This window comes from Anser anser (genome assembly GCF_964211835.1).
Source record: "Anser anser genome assembly, chromosome: 1".
NCBI classification, from domain to species: Eukaryota; Metazoa; Chordata; class Aves; order Anseriformes; family Anatidae; genus Anser; species Anser anser.
In genome coordinates this window covers 4,360,277-4,376,882 of record NC_139720.1, presented here as the reverse complement: position 1 = coordinate 4,376,882, position 16,606 = coordinate 4,360,277, and the positions used below count along the sequence as shown (strand labels likewise).

The following is a 16,606-nucleotide window of genomic DNA, read 5'->3' as shown; positions in this document are numbered from 1 at the left end:
TGACTGCAGTGGGATTCAGCTCGTGTATGCTGAGCTGCTGGAAAGTCAGTCATGTAGGGTACATCCGTACCAATGGAGAGAGAGGAGAGTTTATCTCATGGTATGAGACGGGATGGATCATCTTTTGTTTGTGCTGGCCCACTTCTTGTTGACTGCTGATGAACCCTTGATGTCTCGCTCCACAGCTCCATCTTTTAGATACCTAAAGGAAGGAGAAAGAGGTCTATGGCTAGTCCCACCTGGAAAACAGTGACAGTAGCACTTGTTGGTAGTTGCAGGTTTATTAAAGCCTAAGAGATGCTCACTGGAAAGGGAAAATAAGGAAAATATGTATGTTTTGTTACTTTTTAATAAAGACGTGAAGTTTTCAAAGGGGAATGCAGAAGTCGGTGCTGGAGGGATGCTGGTGTTGGCCCTCAGGATGTAGGAACGGGCATTCAGGGAGCTCTGCTGGTCCTGCACATTTCACTGAGACAGGGTGGGATGCTGAAATGTAAACGGTTGTCTGCTCGGGGCCCAATTTGTGCTCTCCCTCTGATGTGAAGCGGTGGCTGATAGCACGTTTTTCTGTCTTGTTGTCCTGCAGGTTACTCTGGCCAGGACTTTGACTGGGCCGATTACCAGAAGCAGTGCGGAGCGGAGGCAGCGCCTCACCAGTGCTTCAGAAACGTAAGCTCTCTTTTTGCCTCCGTGTTGCTCCCGTCAGAACACGTAAAACACGATTGCTTCCACCAGAAAACTGCAGCAAGACTCTTGGAGGTCCCCCAAGAGTCTGTCTGTCATAGGAAGGAAGCCAGAAAAGTGTTTCAGGTCTGTCTCTAAAAGAGAAAAAATATGATCTTACTCTTGTCCTGACCTGATTCAGTGAGATTCCCTGCTCTTCATCTCTTTCCCAAAAGCAGAGTGTTGGCAGTCCCATGTCACACCAGCCGTGTTTCTGCATGGCACATGGGGGCTGTGAAGTGGCTTTCCTCATCCATAGTGGCCCAAGCCTGGCCTGGAATAAATCTTTGATGGTGAACTGCTGACCTGAACACTTGTTATTGAGGAATTCAGAAGACCTGTGCCACCAACAGAGTTTGACTTGGGAATCAAATCAGAGTTAGGTTTTCTTTGCCCCATTTATTGTGCTTTCCTGTGCAAAAACCTCTGCCTCAGAGGACTTCAAGTTAAGATTTCTGAAAGTGCAGAGGGAAGGTGGGCAGTGCTGCTTTGCACTGATACAGTGGAAAAGCTTCACTTGTGCAAGCACCCTCCCTTTACTTTTTATATCCTTCCTTTTTCTCAAGTAATAGATCTGTGCTCTCAACACCAGCAGCCTTGAAAATAGCCTCTGTGTAATATTCTCCAAAGATTAAATCAGGTCTAAGCGCTATTTTTTCTCCTTTTTTTTTTTTTTTTTCAAAGAAACATTAATCAGATGAACATGTCTGTTATTCTTTCACTCCTGATAACAAAGTTCTCTGCAGAGAGATGCAATCTTACTGTTGCCGCTTGGGCTACCTCCCTGGCAGGTTGGTCCATTTGTTTCATGTCTGTGAGCAGCTCTTTGATGGAAGCCTTTTTGCAGGCACAGCTCGCACCTAGTGCAGCCAGACGTGGTGCTGGAAGTGGGTATGCTGTAGCTGTTTCCCCAGGGGGGATGTTTAACAAGGAGAGGCAGTTATGAAATAGATTGACATGACCAAATGCTTAGTAAAATAAACTCCCAGCTAACTGTTTTGCCATTGATCCTGTATAAATTAGCCTCCAGCACCGAGCTGCAGTGAAAGGAGGCAGTGTGATGATAAATGAGGTTTCCTTGTTAGGCAACATAACGAGCATTTAAACAAACTCACCCTGCTTTTCTGCAGTCCTGGCTAGGTCTGTTTTTTGTGGGGTGAGGCTGATCTGTGCTCTGGGCAAGGCTTGGGACAGTCCAAGCAACGCTTGAGCTTAAGCAAAGGGAGAGGGGACCCTGGAAGTGACAGAGTAGCATTCTCACAAGCTCATGACCCCATGTTTTGGTCCTTTTATTTCTTATTTGGGGAGATCAGTACTGATTTTGGGACCATTGCAGCCAGGCTTTGCTGGTGTGGAATAACCTCCTCCTGGTCTCAGAGTTAGAGATTGGTGTAAACCATGAATTACATTGCTTCCTGATTTGTCACCATCATTGGCATTTTCATAGGCATGTCCAGGGCAGCTCCATTTTAAACCTGGATTCCTTTGGGTTCTTCGGTGTCTCCTGCACTTACAGCAGTAAGCAGACGGTGCTAATGCTATGCTTCCCAGCAGAATATTTAAAGTCATTCAGTGCTTCAGTGCCATGTTCCAGTGTTGGTCCTTGGCTCTTTCAGACATCCTTCAGTCGTGGTTTTACGAAGAACATGAAGCTGGAGGCAGTGAACCCCAGGAATCCTGCGGAGATATGTGTCGCCTCGATCACCTCAGTTAAAGGACGATTAATGTGGCTTCACCTTGAAGGTACGTGCTGTATTTGTGTGGTTCACTCAAACCTTCCCTGTTTTGTCCTTCATCCTCTGCCCAATATCGCTTCCTTCGGCCTTGCCCTTTTATACACTTTAAACGGTAATATAAGTTTTCAAGAATTGTCTTCTGCTCTCTCCAGGAGGGAGCCACAAGACCTTCCACGCTCCAACCACCTGGACTTTATTAGAGTGATCTCTGTTGACTATAGAAATCTCACTGCCATCATGATAGATCTCTGTCCTAGGAATGGGTGGGATGTCTGCCTTGTTTATATGGCTGAGACTTCCACTGATATTTCCAACATGCTCTTGTGGGATCTCAGGTCCTCCTGCAACCTCCTTCCTCCCTTCTTTGCTCTTCTTTTCAATCCTTTGTTTCCCCTAGATCCATACTGCTACATGTTCTGTTCCTCAGCGTGGCCATTGCCTGCTCACATCCTTCCACTCTGTGATTGTCTCCCTTCTTTCATTGACCTAAGAGAGCTTTTGTGGGCAGTAACTGTAATAAATAGTTTAGAAAGCTGTCAGTCTGTGGAGAATACAATGACTTTACAAGCAGTGTTAGGAGAATGCTGAAAAACTAGCGGGGCATAATGCTGTATCAAACCCTCCATTTTTACCTTTTCTTTAGTGAGGTATAGGTGAGCTCATTTTTGATGTGGTTTTACTCTTGGGACTTCTTTTACCTCAATTCATCTGAGCAAAGATGTCTGAAATTAGGGTAATTTAGAACAGCAGAGGGTTTCTTCTTCTTATTGCTTTAAAAACAGCGTTATTTGTAAAATCACTGAGAGCAGAAAGCCATGGTTATTTAAGTGTTTTGATGAGCACTGTGATAAACCATAAAGCTGTTGTGTCCTTGTCACAACATATTTTAATTTTTACCCATCAAGCTAACACACTATTGTTAGAGGCTGCTAACTTCATCTACAGTCAATATAAGGGCTTCATTTTCTCTCTGAAATCAATGGTAATTGGGTCAGCATCAACTACAAATGCCATATGTTTCTTTGCTTTCTTCTGGGGAGCCACGAAAATATCAAAGGCACATCAGGTGGCCCAGAGTGCTGCCCATCACCAGGCTCTGTACGATCTGTGCTCCTGCTGCTGGATAAATGCTTGGGGGAGACATGCTTGTGTCTGCCTTGTGCTGCCAGCCCTGACGCAGTCAAAAGGGAACATCTTGCTGTAACCCTCCCATTTGGAAAATAAAGTGCATTTGGTTAAGTTACCATGATGAAAGGGTGATGATAAAATGCCTTCATTCCTTTGCTTGCTGCCACGTATTGATAGGTAGAAACCATGTAGCTCTGCTTATGCATATCTGATAGATGCCACTAGGTGTTCCAAGGCATCTGGGAGAGATTGGGCGGATGAAAGAGCAGCATTCTTTTAAAAACTTGCTACATACAAGCCCAGGAAACACAGTGGCATTTGTTTCTCAGTGATCTGGAAGGAAAGCAAGGCATGGTCTTATCTGCAGCCAAAGGTGTAGTGCATGCTGTTGGTATCCCAGGCTCCGAAGAAGAGGAGGAAGGGATGGGGAAAAATTAAGTTTGTGCTAAGTTACAGATACAGAGTTGCCCTGCAGAGACCAGAATCGAAAGGAAACAGAGCATCTTCCCTTTGCTAAAGCCAGTGACACCCGCAAGCTCCATGGGAGCCATGTAGTGGGAGCTGGGAGCGAGGAAAGGGGTCACCCATTTCTTCTGTGATGGCCTGTGGGGGCAGGATGATGGCTCAGTAATTCTGCTGAAATGCATTAAAACCAGACTCTTGTCAGGATTGAATGTGAAAGCAGGGTGAAGCTTTATTCTCAGACATTATTGCAATTTTTTTTGGCTCTTCCAGGGTAAAACAGCTAGGAAAATGTTAATGGGGTACAAACCATGCTCAGGCACATGATATCAGGAAAGGACAGACCTTCAGGGGTCAGGGCGAGGGGTTTCTGCATAGATCCCATGGGAAATGAAGTCTCATGCATATTCTGCACAAAAGTCACCTTCTCTCCTCTGCAAGGTGCTCAGCTTTCAGTTTTCTGGGGCTGGGAAAACACTGAAAGCCAGACTGATGCTAACAGCTTCATCATCCCCTGGTGCAGGGGAAGTACTTTTCCCTTCAGCACCATGGTGCATTGATTGTAATAACCCAAGAAGTATTTCAGCGCCTGACAGTATGCAGTGCAGTTTGTACAAGAGGAAAGGTCTCAGATCAAAGCCCTTAAAGTTAGTAATAACATTGACATGTAACCCAAAGTACCTCATCTGTGCTAGCAGCTTGTTCTGAAATGTAACAAAGGCAGATGTTCGGTGGCATATAGCTCTACAGAATCAGCATTATATGGTAGACAAGGTTCTCCCGGTGCCTCTGCGATAAATCCCTTTCTCAGAGATTTATAACTCAATTGCTACCTAAAGAGAGATTCCTTCTGATCTAAAGCTTGGCAGACAAGCTGCTTAGTGCTTGTTGTGTCTTTGCTTCTAAGCCCTGCATCTTGGGCTGGCTAAAATCTGGGGAGATCTTCTTCCTTCTCTATCACCAGCATGTAGCTTTGTCCCCTCTGTGTTTATCTCCAGTGTGCAGAGCAGGTACAACTTTGTACATCTGCTTTTGGTAGAGCATCATGCAATGGCAGGTTTTGTTTTTTTCATCTGTGAAAACCAATTGCCTTCAGACTTATGGTAGCTAAAGCTCATCTGCAGCCTGTTCTGGACACTTGGCAGATATTTTTATGAAAGAACTGGAATTAATGGTTGTTTGAAATTCACTTTTCACTAATACCATTGTTGAATTTACACCCATGTGGTCAAGGAATCTGGCCCATTTTCACAAATGCCCTTCTTATATTGGGAGGTGCCTTCACTTTTCTATATGGATTTGATGGGGTCTGGGAATCTTTCAGAATCTTTTTTTTTTTTTTTTTTAATCTCTAATACTTTTTCAAAGGGACTCAGTGTTCACTAAACTGCCCATTACAGTGAACAAGGAATGCTGTTTCTTGGGTCTTTAAATCAACCAGTCCTCCAAGGCCCTGAATAAAGGCAGGGAGAAAGGCACATGTATCGCTCCCTTCCCTTGTCGCTTTCTCTCTGCCTTTTTACTCTCTTAATTTCTTAAAGGAAGTTTTTTTTACAACTTGTCATAAAAATACTGTGTGTATGTCCTTGCCTTTTGAGTTCTTATATATAAATGCTTTACACTTGTTTTATATCTCAATACCAGGAATAGAATGATCTGTAGTAAAAGGAAAAGATGCAAAAGACTGCAAAAATAAAAAGAAGGCTTTGCTGCTGTTGAAATTCGTGACTGCAGTATGCACAGCGTTAGCCTAAAACTAGGCATTAAAAAAACAACAATGCAGAACACTGCTTGCAGAGTTGTAAAATAAATGTGGCTTGGACTACGGCATGGTGTTTTTTTTTCAACTCCATTAATACACTATTGTTTCTAACTGATTATTTATATTCTGGTAGCAGCAAGACTCCCAACTGCCATGGGAGCCCATCACTGAAGACCTCGGGTCCCACCATTTATCATGGGCGCGTCTGAAGCTTTCATTGTTGCCCTCCCAGTTTCGCTGTTTGACAGCCCAAACTGCAGCCATAAAACAGGACGCAGTAGTTAAGCAGCGTCGAGTTAGACATGAGGGAACATTGCTTAATAAATCATGCTTTGTACAGTAGCAAAACTCTGTAAACTTCAGGGCAAGCATTTAATGAGCAGCAGTATAGTTCCCCTGTGGACGGAAAGAAGTACAGGGCTGATCCGAGGCTGTGCACATCCCATCACTTGCTGCTACTTTATTACTCATCATCTGCATTGTTAATTTTTACAGGTTCATTTTAGATTTTAAGGCTGAAACTTTCTGGTGTGAATTTATACAAGTAATAATGTACACTCTCTGCACAGACTGGGAATTTAAGGAAAACTCTCCGGTTAATCGCTACTCCAGAGAGGTGTTCCATAATTTTCCCTCGGATGGTTTTCCAGAGTTGCTGCACTATTCTGCCTATCCTATAAGATTTATAATGGGAGATGGAAATTTTCCTCACCCTATTTCCAATCTCCCTGTTCTCTGTTTTTCTATTTAACCTCTCAAGTCTCACGGACATTTCTCGGTCTAGCAAGATGGCAGCATAAAATGCAGCAGATGAAACTAATGAGTTCCAAACAAGCTGGTTTCCATTTACACGAGTTAGTCCAAATGAAGCAGTGAGATGTCGGAAGTGGAAGGCAGGATTATTGATTGCCAAAGGGAAGAAGCAGTGCAAGTGAGACCAGAATAGCTGTGATTATGTCTTACAAGAAGAATAGTGGTGTTGCAGCAGAACAGACATTGTGGTGCTTTCTTGCTCGTCAGGGCAGCTGCAGCTGGTAAAAACAGTTTTCATGCCACATATATTGTTTGTGAGCAGGAAGGTACCTCTGATTCAGTTATTGAATCAGAATAACACCATAGGACAGTTACGGTCATTAAAACAGTAGATTTTCCCAGGTCAGTTGAAATTTCAGTGTGTTGATCTCTTGCTCTATTTATGACTCGATCCATTGCTGGCTCACCTTGTGAGTGTCTCGCCTCTGACTTCAGCAGTTCTCACATCTGATCCTTGGCTGGGTTTGTGGCATTGGGTGAAAATGTTTTGCACCCTGGAGAGTGTATCTTCTGTCAGGTTCAAACTGAGCTGTGACCATTTGGTATTTCTTCGTGGAGGTAAATGTTTGTGCAGGGGATGCCAGGCTGCATCCTGCATTGTGTGGCTTCATCTTTTCTTCTTCCCTTCCCTGCATGCTGGTGAAGGAGACCAGATCTTCAAGGTATGATGCATGAGCACAATGCAGGGCTCAGAGGAATACCACGAAGGCATCCATGAATTTATGCAGACAATGTGACTGCTTTTTTATTTTTATTTTTAATTTTTTCTCCACCATTCTAAACACTAGCACCAATTTCCTGCTTCCTTTGGTTTTCAGTACAACCTCACACTCTCAAAAACACAGCAAGTTTATTGCTAGAGACAAGACCAATCCAAGTGCTGCAACTCAGTCTTGATGCCATTCCCATCACAAAGTTCAATTACTGTTTCAATTACACTGCAAACCCTTGATGAACATTCATTAGTGGGAAGCTCCCCGTAGTCATCTAGCTGAGCGCAGCCAAACGCTGCTGCACTAAGCAGGAGGCAAAGATGCTATAACAGATGCAGAAGTGAGGATGCTGCAGGGGAAGCTGCTAATCCTTTGGTCTGTTTTATTAGGAGATGGTCTCATGCTGGTGCTGGTCCTAGCGTGGAAATGGCAGAGGCACAGGAACTTGCTGATGAGGCTGTACAAGCACAGATGGAGTTGAATTGGAGTCGTTAAATGGTGTCTTGACACAGGGCCCGGAGTTGTTTCTGAAAGACCTCAAAGTTAGTGGGAATATTTCCAGTGGGCTTTGAGTGAGACCCAAATAAACCAAGACAGGCGAGTGTCTTCTGAAGGAGACATAGTAACCAAGCTGGAAGAGATTGGCTTTAGGTGGAAATTTCCCGTGAGAATTTGGAGCCAGTGCTATGTCAGAGATCTTAGTGCATCTATCCCATTTAGGGTTTTTATGTTGCCTTGTTGGTGATCAGCTCAAGTTTCATGTGCTGTGAGGAGCATTAGGGGTATTCATGGTACCTCTAGGCAGATGAATGGCCGTCTCCCACCTTTAAAAACAGTGGCTTGAGGGCAGAACTACGCAGAAAAGCTTCAGGGGAGCATTGGGGCATAAAGGCCTATCACGTTAGCTGCCATTATGTTATATCCCATGTGCATGCTCTTAGCAGTAAGAGTAAGCACCCAACTGTCCTTCTGCTACTTTGCTCGTGCAACTCTACGAGAGAGCCAATGGATCGGTCAGGCTGTCTTGTTCGGGAAAGTCATGCGTGTTTAACCTCACTGGCTTTTGGTGCTTCACTACACACCCCTAGTGTGCTCTTAATGTGGGTTTTCTCCAGTATCACATTTCACTGTAAATGCAACAGCCTTATCATCGCTGTCTTTGCAAAATTGAAGATGAAATGATGCCTGATTTTGATGCAGGGAAGCAGATTTATTTTTACATGTTCCATCATTTGCTTCCCTTGGTTTGTGATGAATGCTTGAGTGGCTCTGAGCTCATGTCCAAATTTCATTATAAATTTGTGTTTATAGGTTTACAGATGCCGTCTCCAGAGTATATAGTTGATGTAGAGTCTATGGACATTTTCCCAGTTGGCTGGTGTGAAGCGAATGCTTATAACCTAACTCCACCACACAAAGCTGTTTGTAAGTATATAGAAACCTCAAGCAGAACAGATATTGTATCAACAGTTTTATCAGGGAGTTTGGATTCAGCCTGTAATCCAATTCTTGAAACTACCAACCTAACTAGAGGACTAGTAACCAGCCTGCAAGCATACTGTAATAAACAGTAATAAATCTAATTAGATGCTGCAGCACTGCTATTACATAATTTGTACTTGTCTGTGTGATCAGTCTTTCTAAAAATGGGATGGTTAGCACTGGGAAAGGCCATTTTGTGGTTTGGGATTGCACAGTGTGGCTTGTGGGTTTGCAGTAGGGTTGTCAAAGAGAAACCAAGTTTTGTTGTGCTGAGCTGAGTTCAGTTAGGCAACTGAGTGAATTAAGGACACAGGACCTCGAATTGAGAAAAAAACAAAACAACCGTGAAGTATAGGCCTGGAGGGACATAAAGAGGCTATCCTGGCACTCTGAATCCAACACAGCTTTACCTAAATTGAGAAATGTCTACTGGCCTCTTACCATGGATCTTCTCCACCTTCCCAGGGTATCTATCCTGCTATTTCACTGCCCTTATGAGTCCAGGGATTTTCCTAGTGTTTAACTTAAATCTCTCTTGGCACAAGCAAGCCCACAGTGTTTTGTCCTACCTCCAGTGCATATTAAGACTGATTTCTTTCCTTTCCATTCACGTTTGAAGGCGGTTCATAAGTGCCTAGTGGCTTGGTGTTGTTCTCCTGTTCCTTGCAGAAACTATTCAACCCTGATCTCAAGCCACCAGATGAAAAATTAGCCTTGCTGTTTACATTAATTAACATCTGAAACGCAAATTTAAAAATGTGTCAGCCCTTTTGAGGAGTTAAATATGCTTAAGTTAAAAATCAGGCAGCTAGGGCCTAATTTGGGAGAATACTGCTATGGCAACATTATGCAGCCTTATCGCAATTTATAGCTAGGGATAAATTATGCTGGAGGTAATCATGCTTGTAAAATGTAATCTTATCCATATGTGTTTCTGTATGGAAAAATATTTGTGTTTTTATTTAATTTTTTTATATTGATCCCATAAAACACAATATTAGCATTCCAGAGGAAGGATTAAATGTATTATTACATCTTTAAAGCAGATTTTAATGATGTAGTGACTTACTTAAAAATACTAGGAAAAGATGGTGATAGTAATTAAGTACCATTTCATTGTGTTATAGTCAGTGCATTTATACGGCTTTTTATGCATTATGGGTGTATTTTATAGGACAGAAGAGTACAAAACTAATTCTTGCTTCATTTTTGCAGTGCGAAGGAAGAGAAGAGTTGCAGTTGTGCAACCAGAAAAGCAGTAAGTTTTTGTTTTTTTTAAGGTGATATTTTTTATGGTGATTCATCAGGTCTTCTAGGGGAAATAATACACAGCATCTGAGTGAGTTTGCCACCCAGATACTGCAGCATAGTTGCAATGGAATTCCTTTAAATCTAGAATATTTGTGAACATATTAGAAAGTCTACGTAAAAGAAATTTTTGCTAGCTGGGACTGTGCAGGCATATCCAGTGCCTGAAGGCCAGTAAGGGATACCTGGGTAGGACAGGCGTGCACCAGGAGAGCATTTCCCCGTCTAACCCTTCCAGTTCCCAGACACTAGAATTTAAAGGACTTGAATGTGAATATTTGCAGTCCAAAGGGCTAAAGCTCACGGACTGGGGTGCATTTTTGGAGGACAGGCCAGTCTGGCTCCTTCTTCTGCAATATGCAGGTTCTGGACTATGATAAAATGTGTGGAAGCAGGGTTGCGTTTGATGCATCTCCAATCCTCACTCCAGGCAGATGGTGGTGTATTTCATGGTCCAGCCTGAAGGCTGGTTCTGACCCATTTAACCCTAATCAATACTCCAAATTGCTCTTTAACAGGTTACCATCCACAGTGCCTGTTGAGAAAATACCTCATGACCTCTGCCCGGTTCCTCAGCCAGACACAACAGGTAAGGCTGCTTGACACCAGAGGGATCTCCAGGGTCCGTTGCCTTTATGGAGGGGGACAACCCCAAAAACGGAGTGTGTGTGTTGTATGGGTGGGGAGATAGGGCCACATCCTCAGGGGGCGCAGACCTACAAGGCAGTGCAGGGAGTCTCAGATGTACAATATGCAAGGGTCCAGTCCTCTGCGTGGGAATGCTGTGTCTTGCTGGGTTTATTGAGGTTCCCCTACAACTTGCCCGTTTCAGCTGATGATGTTAGGGCCAGAAGCTCTGGTGGAGATGGATGTGGCTTTCTAATTGGCATCTATTAAATTGCTTACACCAGGACTTAATGTGTCCCAGTGTTAGCATCATGACCATGTGGTATGGCTGCTACTTCTGCTAAAGGTAAATTTATCTCCCATTTAGTGGTGGTGGGAGGCACCGAGAGTACAATATTCATTCAGTTAATTGTGGAGACACTGCAGGAAGGGCAGGATTTAATTCACTTTATTTCATATGTCTATAGGACACATATCAGTATCTGAGCCAACAGCCCAGCTCTCTGCCATAATCAGATGTGGTCAAATGAGCTCTTTTTGGGTATGATCATCTAAGCTATTGTGGACAGCCATTTGGATGGTGTCTGGAAGTGTCTGCTTCTCTTCATGGGCTGTAAAGGAGCCCAGGATGATTAGCCCAGATACAGAAAACTGCTCGTTAGACCCGTGTCATTTCAGGGGAATAGTACCCAAGTTCTTACTGGGTTGGAGGGCAGCTAAACAGGGATTGTGGAGCCCTTCACCTGAATTTTCTCCTTGAGCTGATTACATGCCTGGTCAGAAGCAACTAACATGTTCCCTTCACAGCATGCTGCAATTGAGTTGCTCAGGTTCATCTGCGATATGAGTTATGAAAGAGCCTCGGGTCATATTATGAACGAAATCCCTTCCCGATTCTCCATGCAGTAGGGTGTGCAGCTGTATTAGTTACCATTAAAAGCAATTAATCTTCCTGTGTTGAATGAATTCGAGTAGCAGAGGCTTCTCTACCTTCCATCTTAGGGAAGACTTTTTATGACCCCCATTTTATTTCTCCTCCTTCTCCCATCGTGGAGGAAGAAGAATAACCCTTGTTTTATTGTCCCAAAGTGTACACACACATCAATGACACTTTCTCCTTGCAGGCACCATCAATGGAAGATACTGCTGCCCCCAGCTCTACATCAACCACCGCTGCTTCTCAGGTCCATATTTAAACAAAGGCAGAATAGCAGAGCTACCTCAGTCTGTCGGGCCTGGCAAGTGCGTGCTGGTCCTTAAAGAGGTATGGCTCAGCTATCTTTTGGGAGGACTTCAGGGGAAAACGTGGGTCGTGGGTTGCTGGGCCCAGAATTTACTAAGGAAGTATCTAAAATTGTGCTGGAATGCTGTGGCAGCTTCCACAGGTTGAAAACACAAGCTGGGAAGTTGGGGTATGTGCATGCATTGGGGGTTTTAACACGAGAGGAGACATTTCTGAAACATGGGGAGTTTTCTTGGTTGGGAGCAAGTTTCATCTAACTGTGGCTGCTGTGCAAGAGAATTAATGTTCTGGCCAGAGCTGTCCCTGAAGAGGACCTCTGTGGTTGTAGCCATCAACCTGTTTCTCCTGGCACAAGCAACGCAGCATCCACGCTACTATTGAGCCATCAGATTTGGCATGGGGGACAGCTTTGTATGTGTGACCATGGTCTTATGGAACTCAGATCATTGGGATTCAACGTGAAACAGGACAGAAAGTTAAGCATGGGTGTGTGTGTGATGTGCTGAGTGGAAGCTGTGGTGTGCCCAGCTTCCACTGGTGTACCGTCCATGTACAGATGTGAGACAGGATGACTTCAAGTGGGATAGGACAAGATGGTCCTGTTGGATAAGTGGGGTGCCATTGGTCCTGTGGGCACTATTTCAACTTGTCTGGGGTCTTCCAGTAATCTAGGTCTTCCAGCTTTCTTGTCTGTACCTACATGAACCCCACTTGATGTGGATCTGAGCTCCCTCTGCCTGCAGAGGAAAGGCAGGGGAACCTTCAGGGCTCCGTCTGTCTGATGTATTTTTAAGACCCTCAGTGCCCAGCTCAGTGAGGAGGTTTAAGTTATCTGAAGTGAGATGGATTTCATCCCTTGGCAGAAACACCTGAAATGTGAGATTCCTCCCAAATCACCCACCAGATTTGAAAACATGCTTGTTCTGTACTGTAGAGTGACTCCCATGTCCTCACTCCCTGCTTGCCTCTGTACGCTGCTTTAACTAAACACGGCATCACTGCCAGTTGTCTCACATGGTTAAAAAAACAGGCCACGAAGAGAGCCCAATAATCCAGCTGCTTATGCAGGTGGGACACTTGGATCTGCAAAAAATGCAAATCAAAAATAGCCCTCAGCAGAAGGCAGGATAAAGTGGTTGCAGAGCACAAGTTGACAGCTGCCAAATTTGAAAGCCAGTCCGCGGTGGTGTGCTGGTGAGGTGCGTTAGCAATCTGCTGCTACTTGAAAACCAGGCAATGAAAAAGCAACATGGGGGAAACATGAGGCATCCACAGCTAGTGGGTATGCTAACGTTTCTTCCCCCTCTCCTCCTGGAATTTGGATTTTGAAAATGTAAGTAATGCAAAGCTTCTGCCAGGTCCTCCCCTCATGTCTCAGGGCTTTGTTGTGTAGACTAACACCAGCTTCTCCAAATTCCTCAAGAATGGGTCCTATTACTGACTGTGGAAACCAACCAAAGTTTTCTATGAAATCCAGTTTCTCTGACTTCTTGTAGAATTCCTTGCTGAAGGAGCAAATAGCAGTGTCAACAAGACATGAGCATCTTGCTTTTGGAGACATAAATAATTCCCAAAGAACAGGACCATGGCAATGTCCCGGTGTTTCTTAGTGGTATTTTGAAGATAAATCCAAGCTCATTAGGTCTATGGGGACCAGGTCTGGGTTCTGGAAGGGGTGAAGAGAAGGCATTCGGGGTGTTGCTGTAGGGGAAATACACCTGGTTCCTATCAGCAGTTGCCAAGACAAGAGAGGTGCCAGCAGCTCAGAGAACCATGGGCAGCAGTGAGGATGGGTATACACAAGCAGCTGGAGGAGGCAAGAGGCAGCAAGGAAAATGTACCTACCACTGAATATCTTATCAGCTACCAGAGCACCTAAAAAGATTGCAGAGCTGAGTGCTGAGAGCAGTGCAGGAGATATCTCCTCCACCCCAAACCCACAGCCACAAGGCTCTCCAGAGCTGCACAGCTCACAAAGGTCCCTATCCCTCCAAGCCCAGTCTCAGTACCGAGCTTGATGGCTTTGTCTGGCTTTATACCCACTGATGACATGGCCCAGAAAATGCAAATGCATTATAATTATCTCTGTCTCACTATATAGGAGAATTACAGGCCATTGTAAATTATGCATCAGCATAACTTGTCTGGAATAGATAAATTATACATGGGCTTTACTCTGGCAACACACAGGGGAGTGTGGGAAAGACAACCCCAAACAACAGCTATGAAGGAAGAACAGATACATCAGCAGTCTGGTGGGAGCCTTTTAAATCACCCTGGTCTCCAGCCACAGCTCTCTGCCTTTAGAGATGTTCTAGTTAAAATTTGAACCTGTGCCAGACATGAGCTAGTTCACAGTGGGCAGCAGTCTCTGTGATAGAGATGATGTTGTGTTTGACACTGATGAAAACCCCAGACTGAAAACAGCTGAATAACCATCTCCTGCCCCATTCCCTGGCCTGGATTCCCTAAAACAAGGAGAGTGCAGATGTCCTCTCTCCGTTAGTACCAGGTGGTGGGAGACCTTGCTCCTGGCTGGGTGCTGAGCAAGTAGCTCACCATCCCCTGCCTTCCTCTGCACTCGACCATGAGGGATATATCAAAAAAATGCAACACAAATGGGATTCGTGCTGCTCCTGAGCCATCTTTTCCCCCAGAGTCATGTCCCCTCTTTACATCCATCAGTGAAACGTCATTCTGGATCCAGCTCCAAATAAATTGGTGCTACCATTCAGTACACAAATAATGAGATAGCTGTGGATGAGTACTGCTTGGCTCTGGTCTAAACGAAGTTGGGAGATACCCTCGTAGTGTGGACTAGGACCTCCTACTTCTAGTTGAATTATCTGGGCCATTCTCACCTGGGTGCTGGGAGAGAAGCAGCATGGATAGGTTTGCTTTTGTGTAACACCTCTTTTCCAGCACAACAGGCATACCCTTGATTTCTGCCCACTTGCTTTGCCCCAGCATTGGATGCAGAGGTTGTGAGCTCTGCAATGAGGAAGCTGCTAAGGTACCTCCCAGAATGGCCCCCATTGAGCAAGATTTCTCTAAAATTTTGAGGGCAATTACAACGTATTTTGTAGTTTGATCAAAAATACTGGCTTTAGTTCTGTGTTTGTTACTGCATATGTATCCTTGCATCCATGCAAAGCCTGGATGATGCCTCATCCTTCTTAAAGCCTGGTGGTTCATTACTCCTGGTGCCAGCACAAGTCTTTGGTTTATTGTGGCCTCCTTCACCCCAAGAGGCAAGTGAGTGTGTTAGTGCCTGTTGTTTAACATCAGCTTCAAAGTTTATCTCATTCCTGAGATTCTTGTTTGGAAAAGAAGTCGAGACTGGGAGCCAAGAGACAGTGGAGGCATCAACTGCTGCCATCCAACAGCTGCATCTGGGCTGGAAAGTAGTGGCTGTGTAGTAGCTAAGATATGTAATAAATACTAACTTTAAGTTAAATTAAAATAAACACACTGTCAGCTACAGATACAGTTCTTGGGGCAAAATATCTAAAAATACCAAACTGTTCTTCTATCTATGCCAGCAACTTACCACAGCAACACTGTAAAACATAATGAGATGTCTTTTTTAAGACTTCGGATGATCTATAACCCACCATATCTTAAGGAAATATGCTGTAAAGATTAATTAACCTCATTGCTTACTGCTATTACTATTTTTAAGACACTTTGCTCTTTTTCTATTTAGATGAAAATGGACTTAAAGGTAGCATGACTGTTAGCGTTTGCCACTGATGCAAACAGGAAAAATGAGCCAGCATTTGTGAAAGAATGCTATTACATTCTGCAACTTGAATTTTTATTTTATTTTATTTTTCTGCACAGCGTGACTTCTTAGGAGAAATTTGCATAATTAAATCATGGTGCTCAGAAAATTACATAGCTTGTACTGAGCCTTAGGTGTATGATTGAGTCACGTTGATGGTGTTATCATTAGTTATAAGACATTGTGTTGGGATAGCAAAAATCTTTTATAGTCTAGAAAGACATAAACTGTATTTATACGAGAGTTCACTTACACTGCCCTCAAGACTGCTCCATGGAAGTCAACTCATCTATAGTACATCCTCCAACTTAGTATCTGGCCATTTGTATTTTTGAAATGTCATAGACTGTCATAAGCATGTCACCACTTGAATGCTACCCCCTTGACTATGGCAAAAGCTCAGTTTTAAGTGCTTTATCATTTAATGAGAGAATCAAATAGCTCTTCTTTCTCTGCCACACAGACACATCATTATTCCAAGTAAAACGAAACAACTTCTTACTGTTTGGTCTGAGGCTAGCCTGGGAATTAGGGTCTCTCCTGTTAGGTAGAAGTGGGCTCACATCTCAGACAGAGGAGGAAATTGAGTTTCTCCTCAGAAGGATGCTGGTTGTAGGGCTCTTGAAGAGGAGAAGAGGCATAGTGCTGTTTTGTGATATCACCTCATTAGTGATATTTCCTCAGAAAGCTTCATCCAGAATTGTGATCTTCAATGAAGAGGGGTCGAGTGATGGGAAATTTGCAAATCCCACCAATCTCTGATAGGAAGAAAGATGCCGAAGTACCCAGTGGCATCAGACACTTCCAGACATGGTGCTTATAAGG

At 44.0% G+C, this 16,606-nt stretch overlaps 1 protein-coding gene across 4 annotated transcripts in view; it reads left to right on the top strand.

The window, feature by feature from the left end:
• SFMBT2 (Scm like with four mbt domains 2) overlaps nucleotides 1-16,606 on the top strand; it is a 117,795-nt gene that overhangs the window by 76,500 nt on the left and 24,689 nt on the right. For all 4 annotated transcript variants that reach the window (XM_083840518.1, XM_083840516.1, XM_083840517.1 and 1 more), the window contains 6 exons: nucleotides 587-669; nucleotides 2,340-2,466; nucleotides 8,649-8,762; nucleotides 10,035-10,077; nucleotides 10,646-10,716; nucleotides 11,879-12,018. In XM_083840518.1, coding sequence (XP_083696644.1) covers nucleotides 587-669; nucleotides 2,340-2,466; nucleotides 8,649-8,762; nucleotides 10,035-10,077; nucleotides 10,646-10,716; nucleotides 11,879-12,018 — 578 coding nt within the window. The remainder of the gene's footprint in view (nucleotides 1-586; nucleotides 670-2,339; nucleotides 2,467-8,648; nucleotides 8,763-10,034; nucleotides 10,078-10,645; nucleotides 10,717-11,878; nucleotides 12,019-16,606) is intronic.